The 18,688-nt window shown below is 54.9% G+C and overlaps 1 protein-coding gene across 1 annotated transcript in view; it reads right to left on the bottom strand.

Moving 5' to 3' along the window:
• Nucleotides 1-626: 626 nt before the first annotated feature.
• Vstm2l (V-set and transmembrane domain containing 2 like) overlaps nt 627-18,688 on the bottom strand; it is a 42,635-nt gene continuing 24,573 nt past the window's right edge. Inside the window, exons 2-4 of the mRNA XM_037205398.1 lie at nt 10,308-10,477; nt 8,446-8,496; nt 627-1,489 (exon numbers count right to left, since the gene is read on the bottom strand). Coding sequence (XP_037061293.1) covers nt 1,223-1,489; nt 8,446-8,496; nt 10,308-10,477 — 488 coding nt within the window. The 3' untranslated portion in view covers nt 627-1,222. The remainder of the gene's footprint in view (nt 1,490-8,445; nt 8,497-10,307; nt 10,478-18,688) is intronic.

Raw genomic sequence — 18,688 nt, 5'->3', positions numbered from 1 at the left:
GTGATATAATACAGGTATTAAAACTAAAAACAGCCCACTAAATGGTGGCACACTTCTACAATCCCAGCTCTTGGGAGATTGAAACAACGGGACCACGGGTTCCAGGCCCACCAGGGCTAGATGAGACTCCAAAATTGATGATGGTGGTGGTGGTGGTGGTGGTGGTGGTGGTGGTGATATTACCATAAGAGTCACCACTGGATTCCCCCGAAGAGTGAGGGAGGGGACTGTGGAAGAGACTGGGGGCTGAGGTGGGGTCTGCTTGAGAGTGACAGGTTTTCTGGGTGACAACTACAAAGATGTTTATCCGCTCCTGAACGCATGCTTCACAGATCCTTCTGAAAGTGTGATTATCGCAGGATCCAGGACTGAGTCAGGCGCCTGTATTCACAGTAGGGTCGACAAAAGCTGCTTCTCTTGCCCTTTGGGGACCCCTCTCCCCAGCCAGCAGCAGCGACTGCCCTTTGAGGGTCCTCTCAGCACCAGGTCACTTTGCCCAGTGCTGTGACCCACCAAGCCCACCCCCTCCCTCCCTCCCTCCCTCCCTCCCTCCCCTCTCCCTCCTCCCTCCCTCCCTCCTTCCCCACGGTGGCTCAGCTGCCAGCCCCATCAAGACACTGTCTGGGTTGGTTTAAACCGCTTTATTGGAGTTGGCTGGTACTCACAGGTTGGGTCATATACACAGGGCCCGCTCACCCCTAGGCAAAGCCCTGGGCCTCCCACCTCCCCTCCATCACCGAGGGTGGCCAGAGGTTTGAGCCAGTTCCGGGGCGGGGTGGGCCCAATAGAAATATTTACAAACCACCAGGGTGGATGTCCCCCTGATCAGGAATGGGGAGGGGATGGGTGGAGGGGATCCCTTGGGTGGACTTCAAAGGCCCAAGACAGGGCTGGGCGTGGGGGGTGCCGGCAGAGGGGGGCTCGGGGAGAGCCTCGAAGGGCCCAGAGCGAGCCTGCTGGTGCTAACTCTGCCTGGCAGGGCAGCCTCCCGCGTGGGGCTGGTGGGTCTCCGCTTCCCGGGGGGACCCGGAGCCGGTTCCGGGTAGAAAGAGACGGAACGGGAGCGTGGGGCCCCCTCGGCCCGGCTCCTCACCAGGGGGCTAGCCGCGAGGACGGGGTGCACGAGGCGGAGCCGGGAGGGGGGCAAGCAAGCAAAGCACACGCGGGACTCCTCTGCCGCCGTCGCCGCAGGGCCGGGAGGACTGCATGCGGGGCGAGCGGACTACAGGCTGCAGGCCTCGGGCAGAGAGCGCTTGCGCAGCTCCCGGCCCGGCTTGGGCGGCGGCGCGGGGGCGGCGGGGGGCGCATCAGGCAGCTGCAGCACCGAGTTCTCCCCGGGCTGCACCCGCAGGTAGGCCTTGACCTTGTGGTGCCGGGCCTTGCCGTCGCTGAAGTCGATCACGCGACACTCGTAGGTGCCTTCGTCAGTGGGCTTCACCCGCGACAGCCGCAGCTTGTGGGAGATGTTGCTGCCCACCACCTTGACCACCTGGGGGCGACAGAGGCACCGTGAGGACCGGCCGGGGTCGCGAGCCACGCCGCCAGGCTGCCCCCACCCCAGATAGAGCCAGGGAGGGGACCCAAGGTCAGCATCCGAGCAGCTGACCGACAGGCGGACAAACAGAAGCAACGCTAATGCCTAACCACCGGGTGGTGCAGGCAGCCGGTGGAATACTGCCCAGCTATGAAGAAGGGAGAGCCAGAACCCAACCTGTGAGAGTTCCACGCGCAAGCAGGGAAGAAGCCTCCTGGCAAAGCTCCCGGGCTGTGCTGCTGTTGATGAACAAACGGAAAAGCCCTGCATAGGAGGGAAGCCAGCTGCCTCACAGCAGAGCTTGGGAGAAACTTGAGTCGGGAGCTTGTGGCACCGTGAATGTGTGGTCAGGGGAAAATCTGCAGGAGTCACCTCTCCGTCTTTCCCCCATCTGGATGCTACGGCTCAGACTCAGGTGTCTGGCTTCAGCACCAGCGCCATCACCTGCTGAGCCACCTCACCAGCTCAAGGTTCTGTTTCTTCCAGATAAAGGCTGGACGATGGGGACTGGAAGGATGGCCCAGCACTTAAGAGCACTGGCTGTTCTTGTAGAGGACCAGAGTTCGATTCCCAGCACCTACATGACAGCTCACAACTGTCTGTAATCCAGCTCCAGGGGATCCAATAGCCTCTTCTAGCGTCCACAGCCACCAGGCACACGGTGGTGCACAGACTTAAATAAAGTCTAAGGGGGAAAAAAGGATTCAGGCTGACATCCAGAGCACTACAGTTGATGCTCGAGTTTAACTGTCCACTCCCTGGCGGTAGAGTGAGTGTTACACGTGTAAAGTTTTGCCTTTTTATTGATTTGAATTTTTTGGGGGGGGTGTCGTGTTTCGAGACAGGGTTTCTCCGTGTAGTTTTGATGCCTGTCCTGGATCTCACTCTGTAGACCAGGCTGGCCTCGAACTCACAGAGATCCACCTGCCTCTGCCTCCTGAGTGCTGGAATTAAAGGTGTGTGCCACCACTGCCTGGCGATTTGAATTTTTTTTTTTTTAAAGATAGGCTCTCACTGTGTTGTCCAGGCTGGCTTCAAGTCAGGACCTTCCTGTCTTAGCCCCCTGAACACTAGATTGTTGCACCACACCTAACCCTTGACCCAATTTCTAATTTTCATTTTACAGTTGGGGCCCCACTGTCTTGGGTCAAGTACACCCAACGGGGTGGACAGCCCATTCATGCTTGTGTCTGTGTGTCTGCCATGGAGACTTTCTAAAGCTCTGGGTCCCTTCTGTGCCAGAACTTAGTCCCCACGAGGGGAAACCTCTCTATCTGTCACCACAGTTTAGCCGCTTTCTAGAACACTCTACGTTGGGGAGGACTCTTTGCCAAGTCTGACTTTCACACAATGCAGTATCAGCTGGTTCTGTGCATTGCTATATAGTATTCCATTGGGTGACCACACTGTGGCTTGTCTACAGTTTCCTGTTGGCTGGTATTCAGGTAATTTCCAGATTAGTACTCTCATGAATAAATCTGCTGCGAATATAACTCTGATGGCAACTTTTTTTTTTTCAATTACAAGAGAAAAGGCATTTGGAGTAAACTGCATCCTAGTGTGACTGGATGGTGGGTATGGGGACTCGGGTTTATTTTTGTAAATCTCTACATTTCTATAACTAAGAAACAAACAGTTAAAGGGGATGAAGTTGGACCTTTATTTAGGTAAGGACCTTTCTTAGAGCTGGAAGCCCGGCCCTACTGGAGCTCAGTCCCAGCCACCATCTGGCAGCACCACCTTTCCAGGCTGCTCAGCCCGCCAGCCTGGTCCCTGAGCACCAATGTCCCTCTTCTAGATAGCAGCAACAGCTGCACTGTGCCTGCCAAGTCCCAAGTTCTGCTTGGGGACCCTAGTGGGTTCCCTGCTGTTCTCCCCCACACGAAGTGAGGAACCCCAGGGCGAAGAGGATGGTCCCCGAGAGGGCGGGTGTGACCTGTACTGAGACGCAAACAGCAGCCAGTGTCTGCTGAGTGGAAGGACTCGCCTCATCTCCTTTTTCCAATTGGAGGAGAGCCCGAATGCCATCCTCTTGTCTTAGGATACCTACACACAAGGTAACCACTTTACTGATGGGGCAACTGAGACTCCAAAAGGAGTGAAGGAGTCTTGGCCTGGTCCAGAACCCAAACCAGGACCTTCCTGTCTTAGCCCCCTGAACAGTGCAGCAGGGCTGGGCACTGACCCCAGGTGAGGCTCCATGCCTTCGCCCTAGAAACCACGCGACAGACCCACAGAGGATTCCAGAGCTGGCAGCACAGACTCCCTAAAAGCCCCCTGGTGAGGAGCCCATCCCCCAGAAAGCAGGAAAACATGGGCTTATGGTACACCAGAGGACCTGGGATGGGACACAGACAAAACGTGCCAATAGAAAACAGGACACGAGAGTCAAGAATCAGACGCTCCCTCCCCGTGTGGGGCTCAGCCGATGTCCACTCTGCCTGCTAACTCCATCACCCTGACCAAGGGCACAGAGAGACCCCCGCGGTCCCGCCACGCTCTCCGGTGAGTTAGGAGAAGCCATCGCAAATGCGCAGCGGGAGCGAATTACCTCAACATCTGTTTCCCTCACGGATATTAATTATCCTTCATTTGTCAACCCTACAAGGCGCTAATGGAGTAATAATGCGCAGCGCTGGGAGCAGCCGCTCCTGGGGAGGGAGGCCTACGCCCCGCCCTCCAGGCGCAGGCAGAGGGGCACACTGAAACCTCTGCCCCGGCTGTCAGCCCCCTCCGCAGCCTCCTGGAGGCCAACGGACCACGGTGGCCTCCAGAAGGGCGGCGCTTCCATCAGGGCTTGGTGGGACAAGGTCTACGGCACAAGCCACTCACGGGTGCCCTGGGCATCCAAGTCAGAATCCAGAAGGAGGCGAGGCTGCAGCCCCGGCTTTGCCCTTAGCACGGTGTGCAAAAGGCAAAGACCCAAACGGCAGCCATCAGTGCTCAGAGAGCTTCCTAGTTACAGCACGATGTCCCTGAACCTCCCAGGGTCCCTGAGGGAGAAAACCGAGGCTCCCGAGATCAGGCATGCAATGGCCACACCCGGGGCGTGGCCTACGGGCAGAAACCCCTCCCACCTCACTCCCCAGCCCCCAGCACTCTGTGTCCTTGGGGAGAGCCCTGCCCTAAGCCTCATCAGCTGCTGCTCCCTTAGAGGGGATCTCTATTCCACCTCAGTCGTTTGGGGGTGATGGAAGAGCCTGCTGAGCTTCCTCATTCAGGAATCCGTGCGACTGGAGAGGCCAAAAGACACACCCGCAGGGCAGCTTGGCTGTAAATCATAATCACAGCCCAGCATCGACAGGCCTCAGCGATTAAGCACCTAATCACGCCGAAAGAGCCTGGCCAGGCCGGCTCTGACCGCCAGCCTCCTGCTGGCCACAGCCACACACCCCAGGCTCTGTCCTCCCAGCTGGGCCAGGAGGAAAGGCCAGGCAGGCCATCTGTGCCCATAGAGTGACCTTTGCCTCCGTGTGGCTCCAAGGAGAGACCTGGGAGGTGCCTGGGGAGGTAGGGAGGGGTGGGCTGGTCTAGCCAAGGCCAGGCTCTGCTCAACTCTACCACTTCACCCCCTGGGCAGATTCAAAGCCCAGGGTGGGAAGCCCCCAGCTCTGGGGCCTGTGGGTCTGAGTACCTCCAGTTGGTCCCTACTGTGGTCACCTTGCTCCATGAAGCACCTCCAGCCCCGACTCCCACTGCTCCTGCCCCTGAGCATGTGAGACGCCACCGTTCTATCCAGACCGCCCCCCCACACACACCATCGGCAGGAGCCAGGGCAGCCCCTGACTCTGCCAGCCAGGCCCACAACAGAACCTGCATGTCTTCCCAAAGGCCCCCAAGCCCATCCCACCTGCTCCTCCTTGATTGGCTGCAAACCCTCCCACAGTGGGCACAGCACAGGGGGCCCTGGAGGCCTTAGGCCTGCCCTCCAGGGAGCCCTCAGGCCTGTGTTAGCTCAGGCCCCTGGCACGGACTCTCAGAGATCAGCCATTCTCCTGTGGTGGTGGCAGCTGTCATGTTCCCTTTTATCCCCTGGGAGTAGTGGATACATGCCCATTTCCCACTTGGGCCTGGGGATTGGGCGTAAGTGACTGTGGCCTTCAGGAAGCATTTCCTGCCCACTGTGACTGCAGCTATCACCTGACAGGCCCAGGGAAGGGGAACTCTTTTTTAAAAAACTAATTTTTGTGAGTGCATGAATGTATGGGTATGTGCTTGTTCTGACATGTATGTGGAGGTCAGAGGGTGACATGGGGTTCTGTTCCCTCCTACTGCATGGGTCCCAGGGATCAAACTCAGGTAATTAGTTGGGGGCAAGCACCTTTATCCACTGAGCCATGTTTCCAGTCCCAGGGGGAGCTTCTTAAGTCAGGAATTCAGCACCATCTCCCCCTGAGAGACGAGTGAGAGATCAACTTGACCCCTAGTGCAGAGAGCATTGGCTAGACCACAGCAACCCTCCCAGAACTCAACCATGGCTGGCAACGCAGGTACCCCACGCTATGCAGAATGGTGCCATGGAGCTCTGCAGGCCACAAGCAAGGACTGGCTCCCTCGGCACAAGCTCATTCTGGTTTCTAGTGTTTCCTTATACCATCTTATTCCAGGAAAGGAGGATGGAAAGGAGGCAAAGCCAGAGCCAGAGCTCAGCTCCTGGCTCACCAACTGCCAGCCCCATGGTATCCTCAGGACCCCCAACTACCGTCAGGACAGCCAGCCCTGAGTCCGGACCTCTGTAGGGCTCCACAGCAGGCTCCGAAGTATCCCCCACAACCTACCAAAGCCAATTCTCCCACAAGCCCCGGCACTGCCTGGCCTATAGTTCACATAGTGGTTTATCAAAGGCCCAGAGATGTTCCAACAGCTAAAGCTTGGGAGCTAGTCTAGCAAATTTGGCCGTTAGATGATGTAAGAACATGAAGTCTCGTCTTGGTCCCTGTGGTCCCCATATGAGTTCCTCCACTCGCTATTATCACCTGGACACACAAGTAAACAAACGAATAGTAAATAGTAAATAGTAACTGGGCACCAGGCTCTATGCCGGTCCACAGAAAACCAACAAGTGATCCAGGCTCATCCTGGGCCTCCTGTCTCTCGGGAAGACTGACACGAAGTGATCCTGACATGGATAATGACAGGTGAAACAGCCATCAGGGAAGGGAAAGGGTGCAGTTATGACTGGGCCCAGGGTCCCCCCCTCAGCTGAGCAATGAAAGGAGAGATAGGAATCGATTTCTAGGCAGAGTCCCTAGCCTATGCAAAGACCCAGGGGTGGTAGGGAACAGACGAGCCTGTGCATGACAGAAGAGTCACAGAGCTCTGAAGTCTAAGAAGAAAAGTTTGTACTGTCTCCTAAGACATTAAGCACCCAGGCTGTGGGTCCGCCTTTGGGTGTGGTCTGCTCTGCCTTTGTAGTTAGGGACGCTGGCTTGCATGACTGTGTAAAAGGCTGGGCCTGGTACCAGACCCAGAAGCCCCAGCTGGTATGAGGATTATGGGGATGGACTGGGGGTGACTTCACACTCCCACAGAGAACATTTATTTTATTTAACTAATTAGCATTGCATTCCCCTCTCATGAGGCTAGCAGCCTGGAATTATAATCCTCTCAATCAATTAGATAATTCTTTCTTTGCCAGAGCCCAGAGCAGCTCACGAAACGGGACACAATAAAGGCAGAGGGTGTGTCCTCGGAGAGGGTGTGTTGGTACATCTGGAGACCTCTGCCTGAGAGGCTGATGGGTGTAGAGGCAAGAAATGGGTCGTGAAACAGGAGCATGGCCTTGACTGAGGGCAGGAGAGCAGGGTTGGCTGCCTTCAATTGTGAAGCTGCATTTCCCACGCCCTGCCAGAAGGTATCAGGGATGCTGTGATCCCTCACTTTCTAGCCCCTCCCCCGAGTGGCTGAAGACGCCTCTTTCCTGGCCTCCTGGCCACGGTGCCCTTACTTGTCCTTGGTGGCCACTCTGCTGAAACCCCTGGTTCAGGAGCACGGCTTCTCTTGTACTGTATCTAATTGGCCCTGAGGCCCTGAGTTCCCCCCTGTGGTCCCTAAGAAGCTGTAGGAGACCCAGGCAAAAGTGGGGAGGGAGCTGGAAAGGCTGCCCACACACTTTCATATCTGTACTAGGGTGCCTGTACCATGGGTGTGCTGTTGGTGAACCTCCAGTAACCCAGGCCAGTCCTGTGGCCACAGGCATGCCCAGAATAGTCCCCTCTGTTCTGTGTTCTTTCCCATCTTATCTTCTTTCTTGACAGTGCCTGTCTCTTCCAGGCTGAGCTTTAGGCCCTCCAACTCCACAGTAACTGTCACATCCCAGCTCCCTGGCCTCCCTGGCAGAGGACAAGAGGCTCAGCACAGTAGCCACACTTCAGGTACTCTCCAGCCTCAGCGCCCAGGCTGTAAAATGGACAAATGCTTGGCCCTCTCTGCCCACTGTGGCCACAAAAAAAAAAAAATGAGTGGATGCCTAAGCCTGCCAGTCCTGGAGTCCCTGCTCCTGGAAGTCACACCCAGGGACCCTGAGATGCTCCAGCATCAGTCATGGTGGGCCAAAAAATTGCCCACTCAGCCTCCTGAGACCTTGTAGCTTCCCAGTGACAAATGGGGCTGAGTCAGGCATGGAACACCACGGAGGCATACCTGGCCTTGGCCCGCCAGGGGAGAATTCGTCTTCTCTCGCCCGTCATTTTTCTTACCTGTCATTCAATGAACTTGAAAAAAATCTCTGGCAAAAAGACCCAGAAAAACAAACAAAAGACCCCACCAAGCTGGGGCACCTCCCAGCTCCCTCCTCCTTCGTCCATTTTCTTGCCCAAGTTCCCTGCTGAAATGGACCAAAAATAATTTTTTTTTTCTTACAGCTGCATCTTCCATTAGACTATTTGTGGAAAGTCATTATCAAAACTCACACTTATTTTGGTGGCGTCCTTCCCCGAGTCCTCCTGCTGAGAAGCTTTTAGCTGTCCAGAGAGGGAGAACAGAGAGCACAGACGAGGTGTTAGCGAGGGGTGAGCGTGGGGAGAAACACCATGCAGACAGAGGACAGTTAGGCTCGTGGTCAGGGATGCTGGATTTCATCAGTGCACAGCGTGTGCAGCTGTGGAAGTGTCTCCCTCAGTCCTGTTCATAAAGACACTTGTATACATTCTAGTCAAATTTTAAAATGATAATTAAAAAAATGCAGGCTGGAGAGATGCCTGAGCAGTTAAGAACACTTGCTGCTCTTCCAGAGGACCCAAACTTAGTGCCCAATGCCCAACTCCAAGGGATCCAGTGCCCCTTTCTGGTTCCCACAGGTACTTGCACCCACATAGTACACACACACACACACACACACACACACACACACACACACACACACATACACACACACACTCAGGAACACACATGTGCCTAAAATAATAAATAAATAAATCGTATAAAAATAAGATTCTAGCTAGAGGTCATGAGGTCTGGAATTGGGGTATCTCACCTCCGTATCCACTGGCAATGCAGGAGAGGGAAACCAAAGGCAGATAAAGGGGGTGGCTGTGACACCGGCCACAGAGCCAGGCGTCTGACTCATGAGGATGTTTGGCTATAATGGCCATGTGTCTGTGCACATATACGAATGGGAAAGAGTGTGGGTGCATGTCCCCAGAAGTCTGTGCCTGCTCTCCATCTGGGAATGTGCTGCTAAGGTTGTATGTTTGAACCTGAATGTATGTTTGTAGCAGATACGGTTAGATCCTGGCCATGTCCTGGAGGCTTCCACCCCCAAATACCCAAGAACACCTTGAATGCCCCCCCGTACCCCAAACTCCTTTCCTAAGGGTTTCCTCTGGCCACAGGCATCTTCCACACCTGCATGTGGCAGTGGGACACATTAGGGACTTGTTACTCCCACAATCAAGACAGAGTTTGCCATAGACTTGTATTACGGGTATGTGTGTGCATGTGGGTGTGTGTACATGAAAGTATATACACACATGTTCACGTGGGTATGTATACATCTTTGTGCTGCTGTGCAGACATATGTATGGCATGTCACTGTCCCTGAAAGCAGACCTGAGAGTATGATGGACATGTACTTGGCTCATTTGGAAGAGAAGGTCAGGAAACCCTGAAGGGGAGTTAGGGAGCCAGACAACGGCTTAGCCAGCCAGGTACACCTGAGCCGCCAACCTTACCATGCCAGGCACCTTGGGAACACAGGTCCTTATCAATGACCCAGCCGTAAGGAGAGGGGGCCGGTCACTTCTCTGCCACCCCCTCCTATCTCTGGGCCAAGGCTGCCCCTATCTGCTTTGTTGACAGCAAGTGTGACTTCCTAGAGAAAGCCCTTAGAGTGGCAGAGGCCGGGGGCAGGGGCTGTGACTGTGTGAACTCAGGAGATGGCGCGTGGAGGGCAGGCTGAGCGTGTCTGCTGTGACCCAGTGCAGGGAGCCTGTCTGCATGGAAGCATGAGTGCTTGGAATGAACTGTGTAACACCATGGCTCTACTCGCAGGGCCCTTCCCAAAAACACTGCCAGTGTGATATGGAGAAGTGACAGCAAGTGTCCTGAGACCCACTTCACCCATTCCCTGAAGGGGGTTTCATCCCTCTGGGCCTCAGTCTCCCTGATACTAGGGGAGGGCCTAGAACAGGCATTGTTCTGGCCATCACCTGCCCAATCCCAGCCAGAAAGGAGTGTGCCTGCAGGGTGTTGCTGAGGACGGGGACATCATCAGGCACAAGGTCCCCCGAGGCCCCTGCAGCACCCCCCATGGAAGCACCTCCCAAGGTCTTACCTGGTTGGAAGCCCATGTCTGCTTGTCAGTCCAGTCGCGGTGGCTGCGCAGGTACCACCACTGGATCTCCAGTGAGTAGGATGGGGAGCCACTGCCTCGGAAGGAGCAGGCCATCTCCACATCCTCGCCGGTCCGTGCTGTCATGTCATGGGGCGTCTCTGTGAAAAGTGCTGTTTGGGGAACAGGCAGATGAGGACTCAGAAACCTGGCCCCAGGGTAGCTATGTGTGGCAAGACACTGTCCCAGGGCCGGAAGAGGACATGGGCAGAAGTGATGGAGGAGGGCTGGCTGGCTTGAAAGCGAGCCAGGGAGCCAGGAGGCAGGGAGGCTGCAATCTTAATTCTTCCAGATTCTTCCATTCACCCTACCCAGTGCCCACCCCTGTGAGCCTTACCCTCACCATCTTCTAAACTCAAACCAGCTCTAAGGACCCCACTTCCCTTGGGGTGCACCCAGACACCACTCTGACCCTCCTGAGGGGCTCCGTCAGGCTCCTCTGCCTGGATGCCTGCCTCTTCTTCCAGCTCCCTTTGCTCCAGACATTCCTTACTTCCTACCTGGCTCCTGTGGTCAATCAAAGCTCAGCCCCAAGTCACCCATTTGGGGGTCCCTGGCAACTCTTTGTTCAATGGTCACCAGCTTGCCTGCTCCAGATGTACTGAGCAGGGAGCAGAGGGGAGAGGAAACCACCCTGCCTGGCATTCCTGCAGAGCCCAGCTCCCATCAAGTCTCAGAACAGCAGTCCCCCTGCCCAGGTTACCCTGCTGCACCCCCACTTCACAATCTCAGCACCCCTCCCCTCCATATGCTCTAGCTCTTTCTCCCCAAACTGTCTGAGATGCAATTAGTGTCTCTTCCTCCTCTCAGGAGATTGCTCACACTGGAGGAAGATGGTGGATGCCTAGCAACTGCAGGTCACTCTAGGAATGTGATGTCCATCAGCCCCCACCCCTGGACTATGCAGTCCCCCAGGCCCAGCTCAGAGGGACAGACATTCTTAGCCCCAGAGGGCCTCCCGTCCCAGTAAAGAGCCCTGGGTGGAGAGGTGGTATCCTGAATCAAGGGCAGTGACCCCCCACTCCCCTCCACAGGGCAGTGGGAGTTTTGTGTGATCAGGTTTGGTAACTGTCTTTGCTCTGCACAAGGTACCTGTGTAGAGCTTTACTTCAGCAACATCTCTGGGCTGAGAGAAAGCCTAGCAGGCCAAGGTTTTTAAAGCTTCTTATGGAAAAAAAAAAAAAAAAGCTTTCTGGTTTCGGCAGAGGGGAAGGGCTAGCTAGCCCTGGATACATAAACAAGGCCGGTTTGATGATGAAGAACAAGGCTTGAATCACAGGGATGCTGTGGGGTGCTGTGAGCTACCTTTACACGTGGCCACCCCAAGAGCTGGGCTGTCCCTGTCCTTAGGGGGCAGGAGGAAACCAGGATCCTGCAGGGGTGGTGCCGACCACACTACCCCTCCTTGTCATAGCCCGGGGCCTGTGACAGTCTCAAGCCACCCTTGGCTCTCTGCCTCAACCCTCACAACCTACACCGGGTCTTCAGAAAACTCCATGGGTTCTGGCGCAGAGGACCTCCAGACGCCAGCCCCTTCCCGCAGGGCCAAGCCGCCATTATCACACTAGCCCGCTGCTCTTCACGCTTCCCTGAAGACAACCTGTTTTCACACAGCGGCAGCGGCCGGAGGTATTTTAACACAGCACAAACCACCCCATCCCTGCCCTTCTCACCTAGGGTAGGAGCTGAAGGAGGGAAGATGGTCTGTATGTAAGCTAACATAGTGACCACTAGTGACAGTTTGCCGAGTGGACCGGGCACCTGGATTTTAAATTTATTTTAATTCACTTAAATAGAGCCATTTGTGTAGAGGGATAGTTACTGTCTTGTGTGGCACAGTTAATGTGTTATCTTTCCTTCCAGGAGGTACAGCGATTCCTGTGTTACCTAGCCATCTGTCTGACTGTCTATCATCTATCTATTTATCTATCATCTATTTATCAATCTATCACCTATGTATATATGTACGTATGTACGTATGTATGTATGTATGTATGTATGTATCTATCTATCCATCTATCTCTCCATCCATCTATCTATCAGCAGCAATGGGAAAGGTCCTGGTTCACAGCGGGAGGTTGGCAGTATTCCTCGGTGTCTAGAAAATGGCCTCCAGGGTCCACACTCGATGATCCTGCCCCAGTCTTTGTGGTCAAGTCTTTCCCAGTCTTGTTTGCCAAGCAGAGCAGGATCCAAGGGTGTCACGGAGCACCTGCCACCAGGAGAAGGCAGTAGGGCCCTGGAACAAGTGTCCCTGGATCCAGGCCCTTTCATTAGATCTGGGTGGCCTGGGTGTGAGACAATAGTGGTGCTCACCTGTGACCTATACCACATGCCATCACTAAGCCTCAGAGAACAGAGCGGTACCCCCTGCCCCCCACAGGGCAGGCTCCACTAAAGATCCTGAAGCTAGGCAAGGGGAGGCTGCATCAGGCCTGGGATGTAGCCTGGGAGCCTCTCCTTCTCCCCAAAGTGTGTTTCAGGAAGCCACATGCCGCAGACAAGAGGATGAGGAGCCTCTGTGTGGCTCCAAATGGAAGGAAGGGAAGGGTGACGTGTTCCAAGGAAGGGACATGCCTCTCTCTGTCCCCAGTTAGCCTCTCTTGACCCCAGCCCCCGGCCTGCCTGCTCACCAGAGCAGCAGCTACCTCGGTTGGGGCTCTCACTAGGCTCAGAGAAGGCAGAGTGTGGTCTGGGCCATCCAGCAGCCAGGGTCATGAGAAGGCCCCAGTCTTTGAGTCCCTGAGATAGCCCTGTCCTGTGGTTTAGGGTGAGTCAGAGTGCAGGATGGGGCCCACCCCAGGTCACTCTCCACTGGACTTCCGGTGATGGTTTAGAACAGCTCTTTCCAATAGAAACATGCATGAAAGAGTGAGTGACGTCATGAGTCACAAGGAACATCATGAGTGACATCATGAGTCACAAGGAACACTTCATTTTCTGGTTTCCCCATGAAAAAAGGTCTTAAAAAAAAAAAGCTAAAATTAATTTTAATAATATATTTTACTTAAACTAATACCAAAAAATATTATTTCAATATGTGATAAAGCTAGTTACTAATGAGACATTTTACATCCTTTTTTTTTGGTATGTGTGCTAAGTAGTGGAAATCTGAGCTCTGAGCATGTCTCAGTTTGGGCCAGCCACAGTCCCAGCATTTGTCTTGCAGGCAATGCGCTCCCTTGCCTGTCCTTGTGATTTAAAGGGGGAAGATGCCCCCCGCCAGTGCACTCCTTCTCCATACTACAGTAGTCATAATTTGAACCCAGACCAGCATGACTCCAAGGCTCCCACTCCCCGCCACCTCATACTTCTTAGGGGATTTGATTGCGTTGGGAGATGCTTTTGTTTTGTTGTGTTTAACGGAAGGTCTCACTATGTAGCCCTGGCTGTCCTGGAACTCACTCTGTAGCCCAGGCTGGCCTTGAACTCACAAGGATCCACCTGCTTCTGCCTCCCGAGTGCTGGGATTAAAGACTGTGCCGTCCCACTCTGAGATCCGTTGCCTTTAGCGTGTAGAGCTCTTTCTACGAACGGGTGGCCCAGGGCTGGGAGTGAGACTAAATCATTTCAATGCTGGCCGACCATGCCAAGGCCCGGGGTTTGATCCCTCACGTGGCATAGCCTGGGCACAGGGCATGCGACTGTAATCCCAGCACTCAGGAAGTGGAGACAGGAAAACTGGAAGTTCAAGATCATTCTTGGCTTTGTGGTGAGTTCAAAGCTAACCTGGATGCGTGAGACTCTGTCCCCAAAAGAGAAAGAAGTGGGAGTGATCCCTGCTGGCTGGTCTACAGCCCTGGAGGGCAGGTGGGTGCTGTTTCACCAGTCTGACGCAATCGGGAAGACTTCTCTGAGGTGGCGTCCCGTGGCCTCAACTCCAGTGCACAGACCATTCTGAGCGTGGAGTGGACAGGGGTTTTAGCAAGGCCATTGCTGTGGTCATCGCTGCCAGCCCTGCTCCCACAAGGGCTCTGGTCCCCCTCAGACTCATCAGGGTCTCCAAGGTGGGGTGTGGTGAGGCCTCCCTGGACCCCCTCATCTAGCCTCGCAGTGAAGGGGAAGTGTGATTGGAAGACAAAGAGGGAGGACAGGCTGTGCATGTGACAGGACATCCAAGTGGCCCTTTCCACAGTCAGCCACCTAAACACAAGTCCTGTCCCTCCAAACAGCTGCATGGTCCAGTGTGTGTGTGTGTGTGTGTGTGTAATCCTGAGAGCATGGCTGGCCAGGAGCCGGAGCACCCTGGACAGGCGTCGTAGCCTGCCTCTGCCAACTGTTCCGCTCTCACTAAGAATTCCTCCCATCCTGAGCACCAGTGTGTCTTTCTACAAGATGCAGTGAGTCCCGGGGACACCCCAAGGAGAAGAATATGGCCCATGTCCTAAGGCTGTGTCTGGCCTCAGGAAGGAGGCCATGTGGGAGAGCTCCAAAGAGGAGGCGACCTGGGTGCAGTCTGGTGGCACAGGTGAAACTTAGGAAAGCACCCAGCGGTGGGAGCAAAGGCAGAATGGGGTCCCCTGGGCTCTGCAGAGTCAGGTGGGGGGGGTACTACATGACTGCAGGTGTACTGCCATCCGCCGTGAGCCAGCACCACACAGACCTTGTCCCCAACACTCTCGTCTGCCCACCTGGGAGAGACAGGCAGGAGCTGAGAAAATAAGGTGGCTGCCCACATCCACGTGGAACTGCACTCTTGACCTACCTCTGCCAGCCCATGTACCCAAGATGGCTGCTCCCATTCCCCCTCCAGGGCAACTATCATCCTAATTGTCCCCACTTTTCAGATGAAGCTGGGGATCAGAGAGGTTAAGCAACTTGCCCGAGATCACAGAGTGAGTCACTGGTTACACTGAACCCAGTTTTAGAAGCCTTAGAATGGAAGCCTGCTCCAGACCATCTCTGAACGCCTCCTTCCAAGGCAGCAGACTTCTCCTTCCCACCAGCCCCTGCCTCCCGGGGGCATCTCAGACATGAGCCCTCTCTTCATTAACCCCCCCCCCGGTTCCTTCCAGCTCAGGTCCTCCTGAAGACTCAGCGCGTCTCCAGAGCCAGAGTAATTATAGATTTTGGAGGAAGGGTATTGGTGTTCTCCAGCCCCAGGGCCTACGCCTGCCTGGCTGACTTTCAGGAAAACTCAGGGAAGACAATTAAACCCAGTGTCCACAAATTAGGATTCTGTAGAAGGAACAGGGGCTCGATTGAGCGTGACATCAGCTGCCTTTCTGCTGTTAATTGGGCAGCGATACACTCATTAACCCCATGCCTATCGGCATCGGCTGCAGGGACTGGTGCCGAGGCCTGGCTGAGCCGGGCTTTGGCTCCTGGCAGGTAAGAGTGAGCTGAGGCAGGTCCTGACCTTCAGTATCAGGCCCTTCCAGCCTGGGCCTGGTCACCCGGACAGCTCTGACTCTGCCTTCAGTCCCGTCAGCTTGGCCCTCACTGTGAGACCTGGGCCAGCCCTTGGCCTCTCTAAGCCTGTTTCTTTATCTGCAAAAGGGGAGGTTCAGGGGCTGCTGAGAAAATGGCACAAGACAGCTTGTGTGGAGTAGGTACTCACTCAGTAACCCCACCTCTCACTCTCTAGAGATGCAACCTCAACACCTCATGAGGCCACAGGGCCACGTAGCAGCTGCATCCATGCATGGTGGGCCCTGTGACCCTCATGCACCAGTTCTGGCCTCTTTGCCCAAAAGGTCCGCCTTCCAGAAGCCCTGGGCTCTTGCACACTTGGGGAGCTCATCCACCCACAAATGGGCAGCCCAGCCTGACTTCCTGCTGCTCTGAGCCCAGATCACACATAAACACGCCACACATGCACACACACTCACCACCACACACACACACAACACACACACCACCACACACACACTCACCACACACACACACACTCACCACCAACACACACACACACGCACACGCACACGCACACGCACACTTCCTTTAGCTCCGTTTGCATGGCTGGTGCTGCTCCTTCCTTTTCCAGGCCCAGCGATGGTTCTGAGCCTGGATCTGCTCCGTCCCCAGAAGATCTGGAGCAGAGTGTTGCAGGTGGCTCAGTAAGAGATGTCACCTGGCAGGGCGGGGACAGCAGTAGGGGTGGTGGTGATGTGCTGGGTCTGCTCTACTGAGCTCTGTCGGGGACATATGTGTGTGGTGTGTATGTTTGTGTGTGTGTGGTATGTGTGTGTGGGGGTGGGTGGGTGTGTGGGGTGTGTATGTTTGTGTGTATGGTATGTGTGTGTGGGTGTGTGTGGGGGGGTGGGGTGTGTATGTTTGTGTGTGTGTGGTATATGTGTGTGTGTGGGTGTATATGTTTGTGTGTATGTGGTATGTGTATGTGTGTGTGGTATATGTTTGTGTGTATGTGATGTATTGTATGTGTGTGTGTGGTGTGGGGTGTGTGTATAGTGTGTGTGTGGTCTGTGGTATATATGTGTGTATGTGGTATGTGTGAGTGTGGGGGAGTGTGGTGTGTGTGTGGTCTGTGGGGTATGTATATGTATGTGGCACATAATGTGTGAGTGTGTGGGGCGGTGTGGTGTGTGTGGTCTGTAGTGTGAGTGGTCTGTGTGTATATGTATTTGGTGTATGTATATGTGCATGTGAGTGTAGGGTGTGTGTGTGTGTGTGTGTGTGTGTGTGTGTGTGTGAGTGTGTGCTGTGTGTGGGTATGTGTGGTGTGTGTGTATGTAGTTGATTCTCCATAAACAGTTACAGGGTCCCCTTACAAGCCCCAGAGCAGCTGCATTCACAGTGGGCTATGCTCAGTGGGAAAGGGGCTATTGTCATGCCGAGGCTCTGTCTGCCCGGGAAAATTTCTGGATAGTTCTGACAACAGCAGACTGAACACACTTTGACTGTCCGGTTACACACTTAAAAACAGTCAATGTGACAAATGTGTGCTCTGAGTATTTTACTACATTTTAAAAAGCCCCTGGTGGCTTCCCTAAATCATAGCAGCTGCCCCTCAGTGAACATTTCACAGCTCGTATCTGGGCATCCGGACCATGCCCCCACACTGGAACTGCACTTCCTATTCCCTGGGCTCTCAGTCCCGCCACCTCCCAGTGAGGTCTCCGGCAAGGGCTTATAGCTTCCCCACCTCTTCACTAGCTTGCTGGCTTCCGGCTTGTCTCCAACTGATGCACAAGCTCCTAAAAGCAGAGATTCCAGGCTGTTTGCTTCGTCCCAGCCACCAGGATGGTGCCGGGGACACAGGAGGCGCTCGGTGAACTCCACTGTGCTTGGGAGTACACTGGCCACAGCTGCAGCAGCAGCCTGGCATGAATCCACTCTGAGCAAGGCTCTAGGGCCCAGGGCCAACAGGGCTAGCCTATGCTGCAGCGTAGAAGCAGGAAACCCATTTTACACCCCAGCTCTTGTACTGAAAACCCGACTTCCTTCAGACCTGGTGACGTGGACCATTCGTCAGCCTGTTTCACCATGGAGCCGAGAGGTCAGAGAGGAGCAGCTGAGCCTGAGGTCACAGAGCAGGAAGGCACAAGGTCAGCTCACAGCTGCAGAGCTGGCTGGGACATTCCTTCACTAGAATGACATTTTATCTGGGCCCTCTTTTCTCAGCATAGGAAGCGTGACACTTTTTTCGGGGCCATTCTAGAAGCCTGCTCCATGCCTAGCCCAGAGCAGTATCCCTTACTCCCAACCCGGGCGTGGGGGTGGGAAATGGGGGTGGGGAAGTGGGGGGGTGGAGGGGGTGGAGGAGTGGAGGGGTGGAGGGGGTGGGAAATAGGTGCTCTTTTGGTCTGATCAGTTTGCTAATCCTTTCACACTGCTTAGGGAAAGGTAAACTTCCCTGAAAGGGAAAGGCAGGTGTAGAGGGGCCACAGAGACAGCCCCAGCCCAGCCCCTCCTCCTGGAAACAGTTGCAGTGCTTTGAGCTGGTCTCAGGAGGTTTTCCTGGGGCGCTCTCAACCTGATAGATTGCTGCACCAAGAGGAAGGAAGGAGCATAAAATGGGGGGACTGACTCAGAAGGAATGGACAGGCCAGAGCAACTTTGCTGTGTGCTCCTTGTGAGAGGCAGATGTCGTAGCGCTGAAGGAATGTGCTGCGTGTCCTAATGGGAAGATGGCTGCCTGAGCTGGCAGTCATCATGCAGGAGGAATGAGAAACACCAACTCTAACCCCTCCCCCACGAGAAAGGCTCTGGCCTTCAAGGAGCCGACAGAAGAGCACACACACACACACACACCAACACACACACACATGCACGCACGCGCGCACGCACGCACGCACGCACGCACACACGTATGCACCCAGGGACCACTGTATGAACAAAGGCTAAGACTGAGTGGGTGCTGT

The sequence above is a fragment of the Peromyscus leucopus genome, chromosome 4 (assembly GCF_004664715.2).
Source record: "Peromyscus leucopus breed LL Stock chromosome 4, UCI_PerLeu_2.1, whole genome shotgun sequence".
Lineage (NCBI taxonomy): Eukaryota > Metazoa > Chordata > Mammalia > Rodentia > Cricetidae > Peromyscus > Peromyscus leucopus.
The sequence above is the reverse complement of the archived record's forward strand: the minus strand, read 5'-3'. Positions and strand labels throughout refer to the sequence as shown.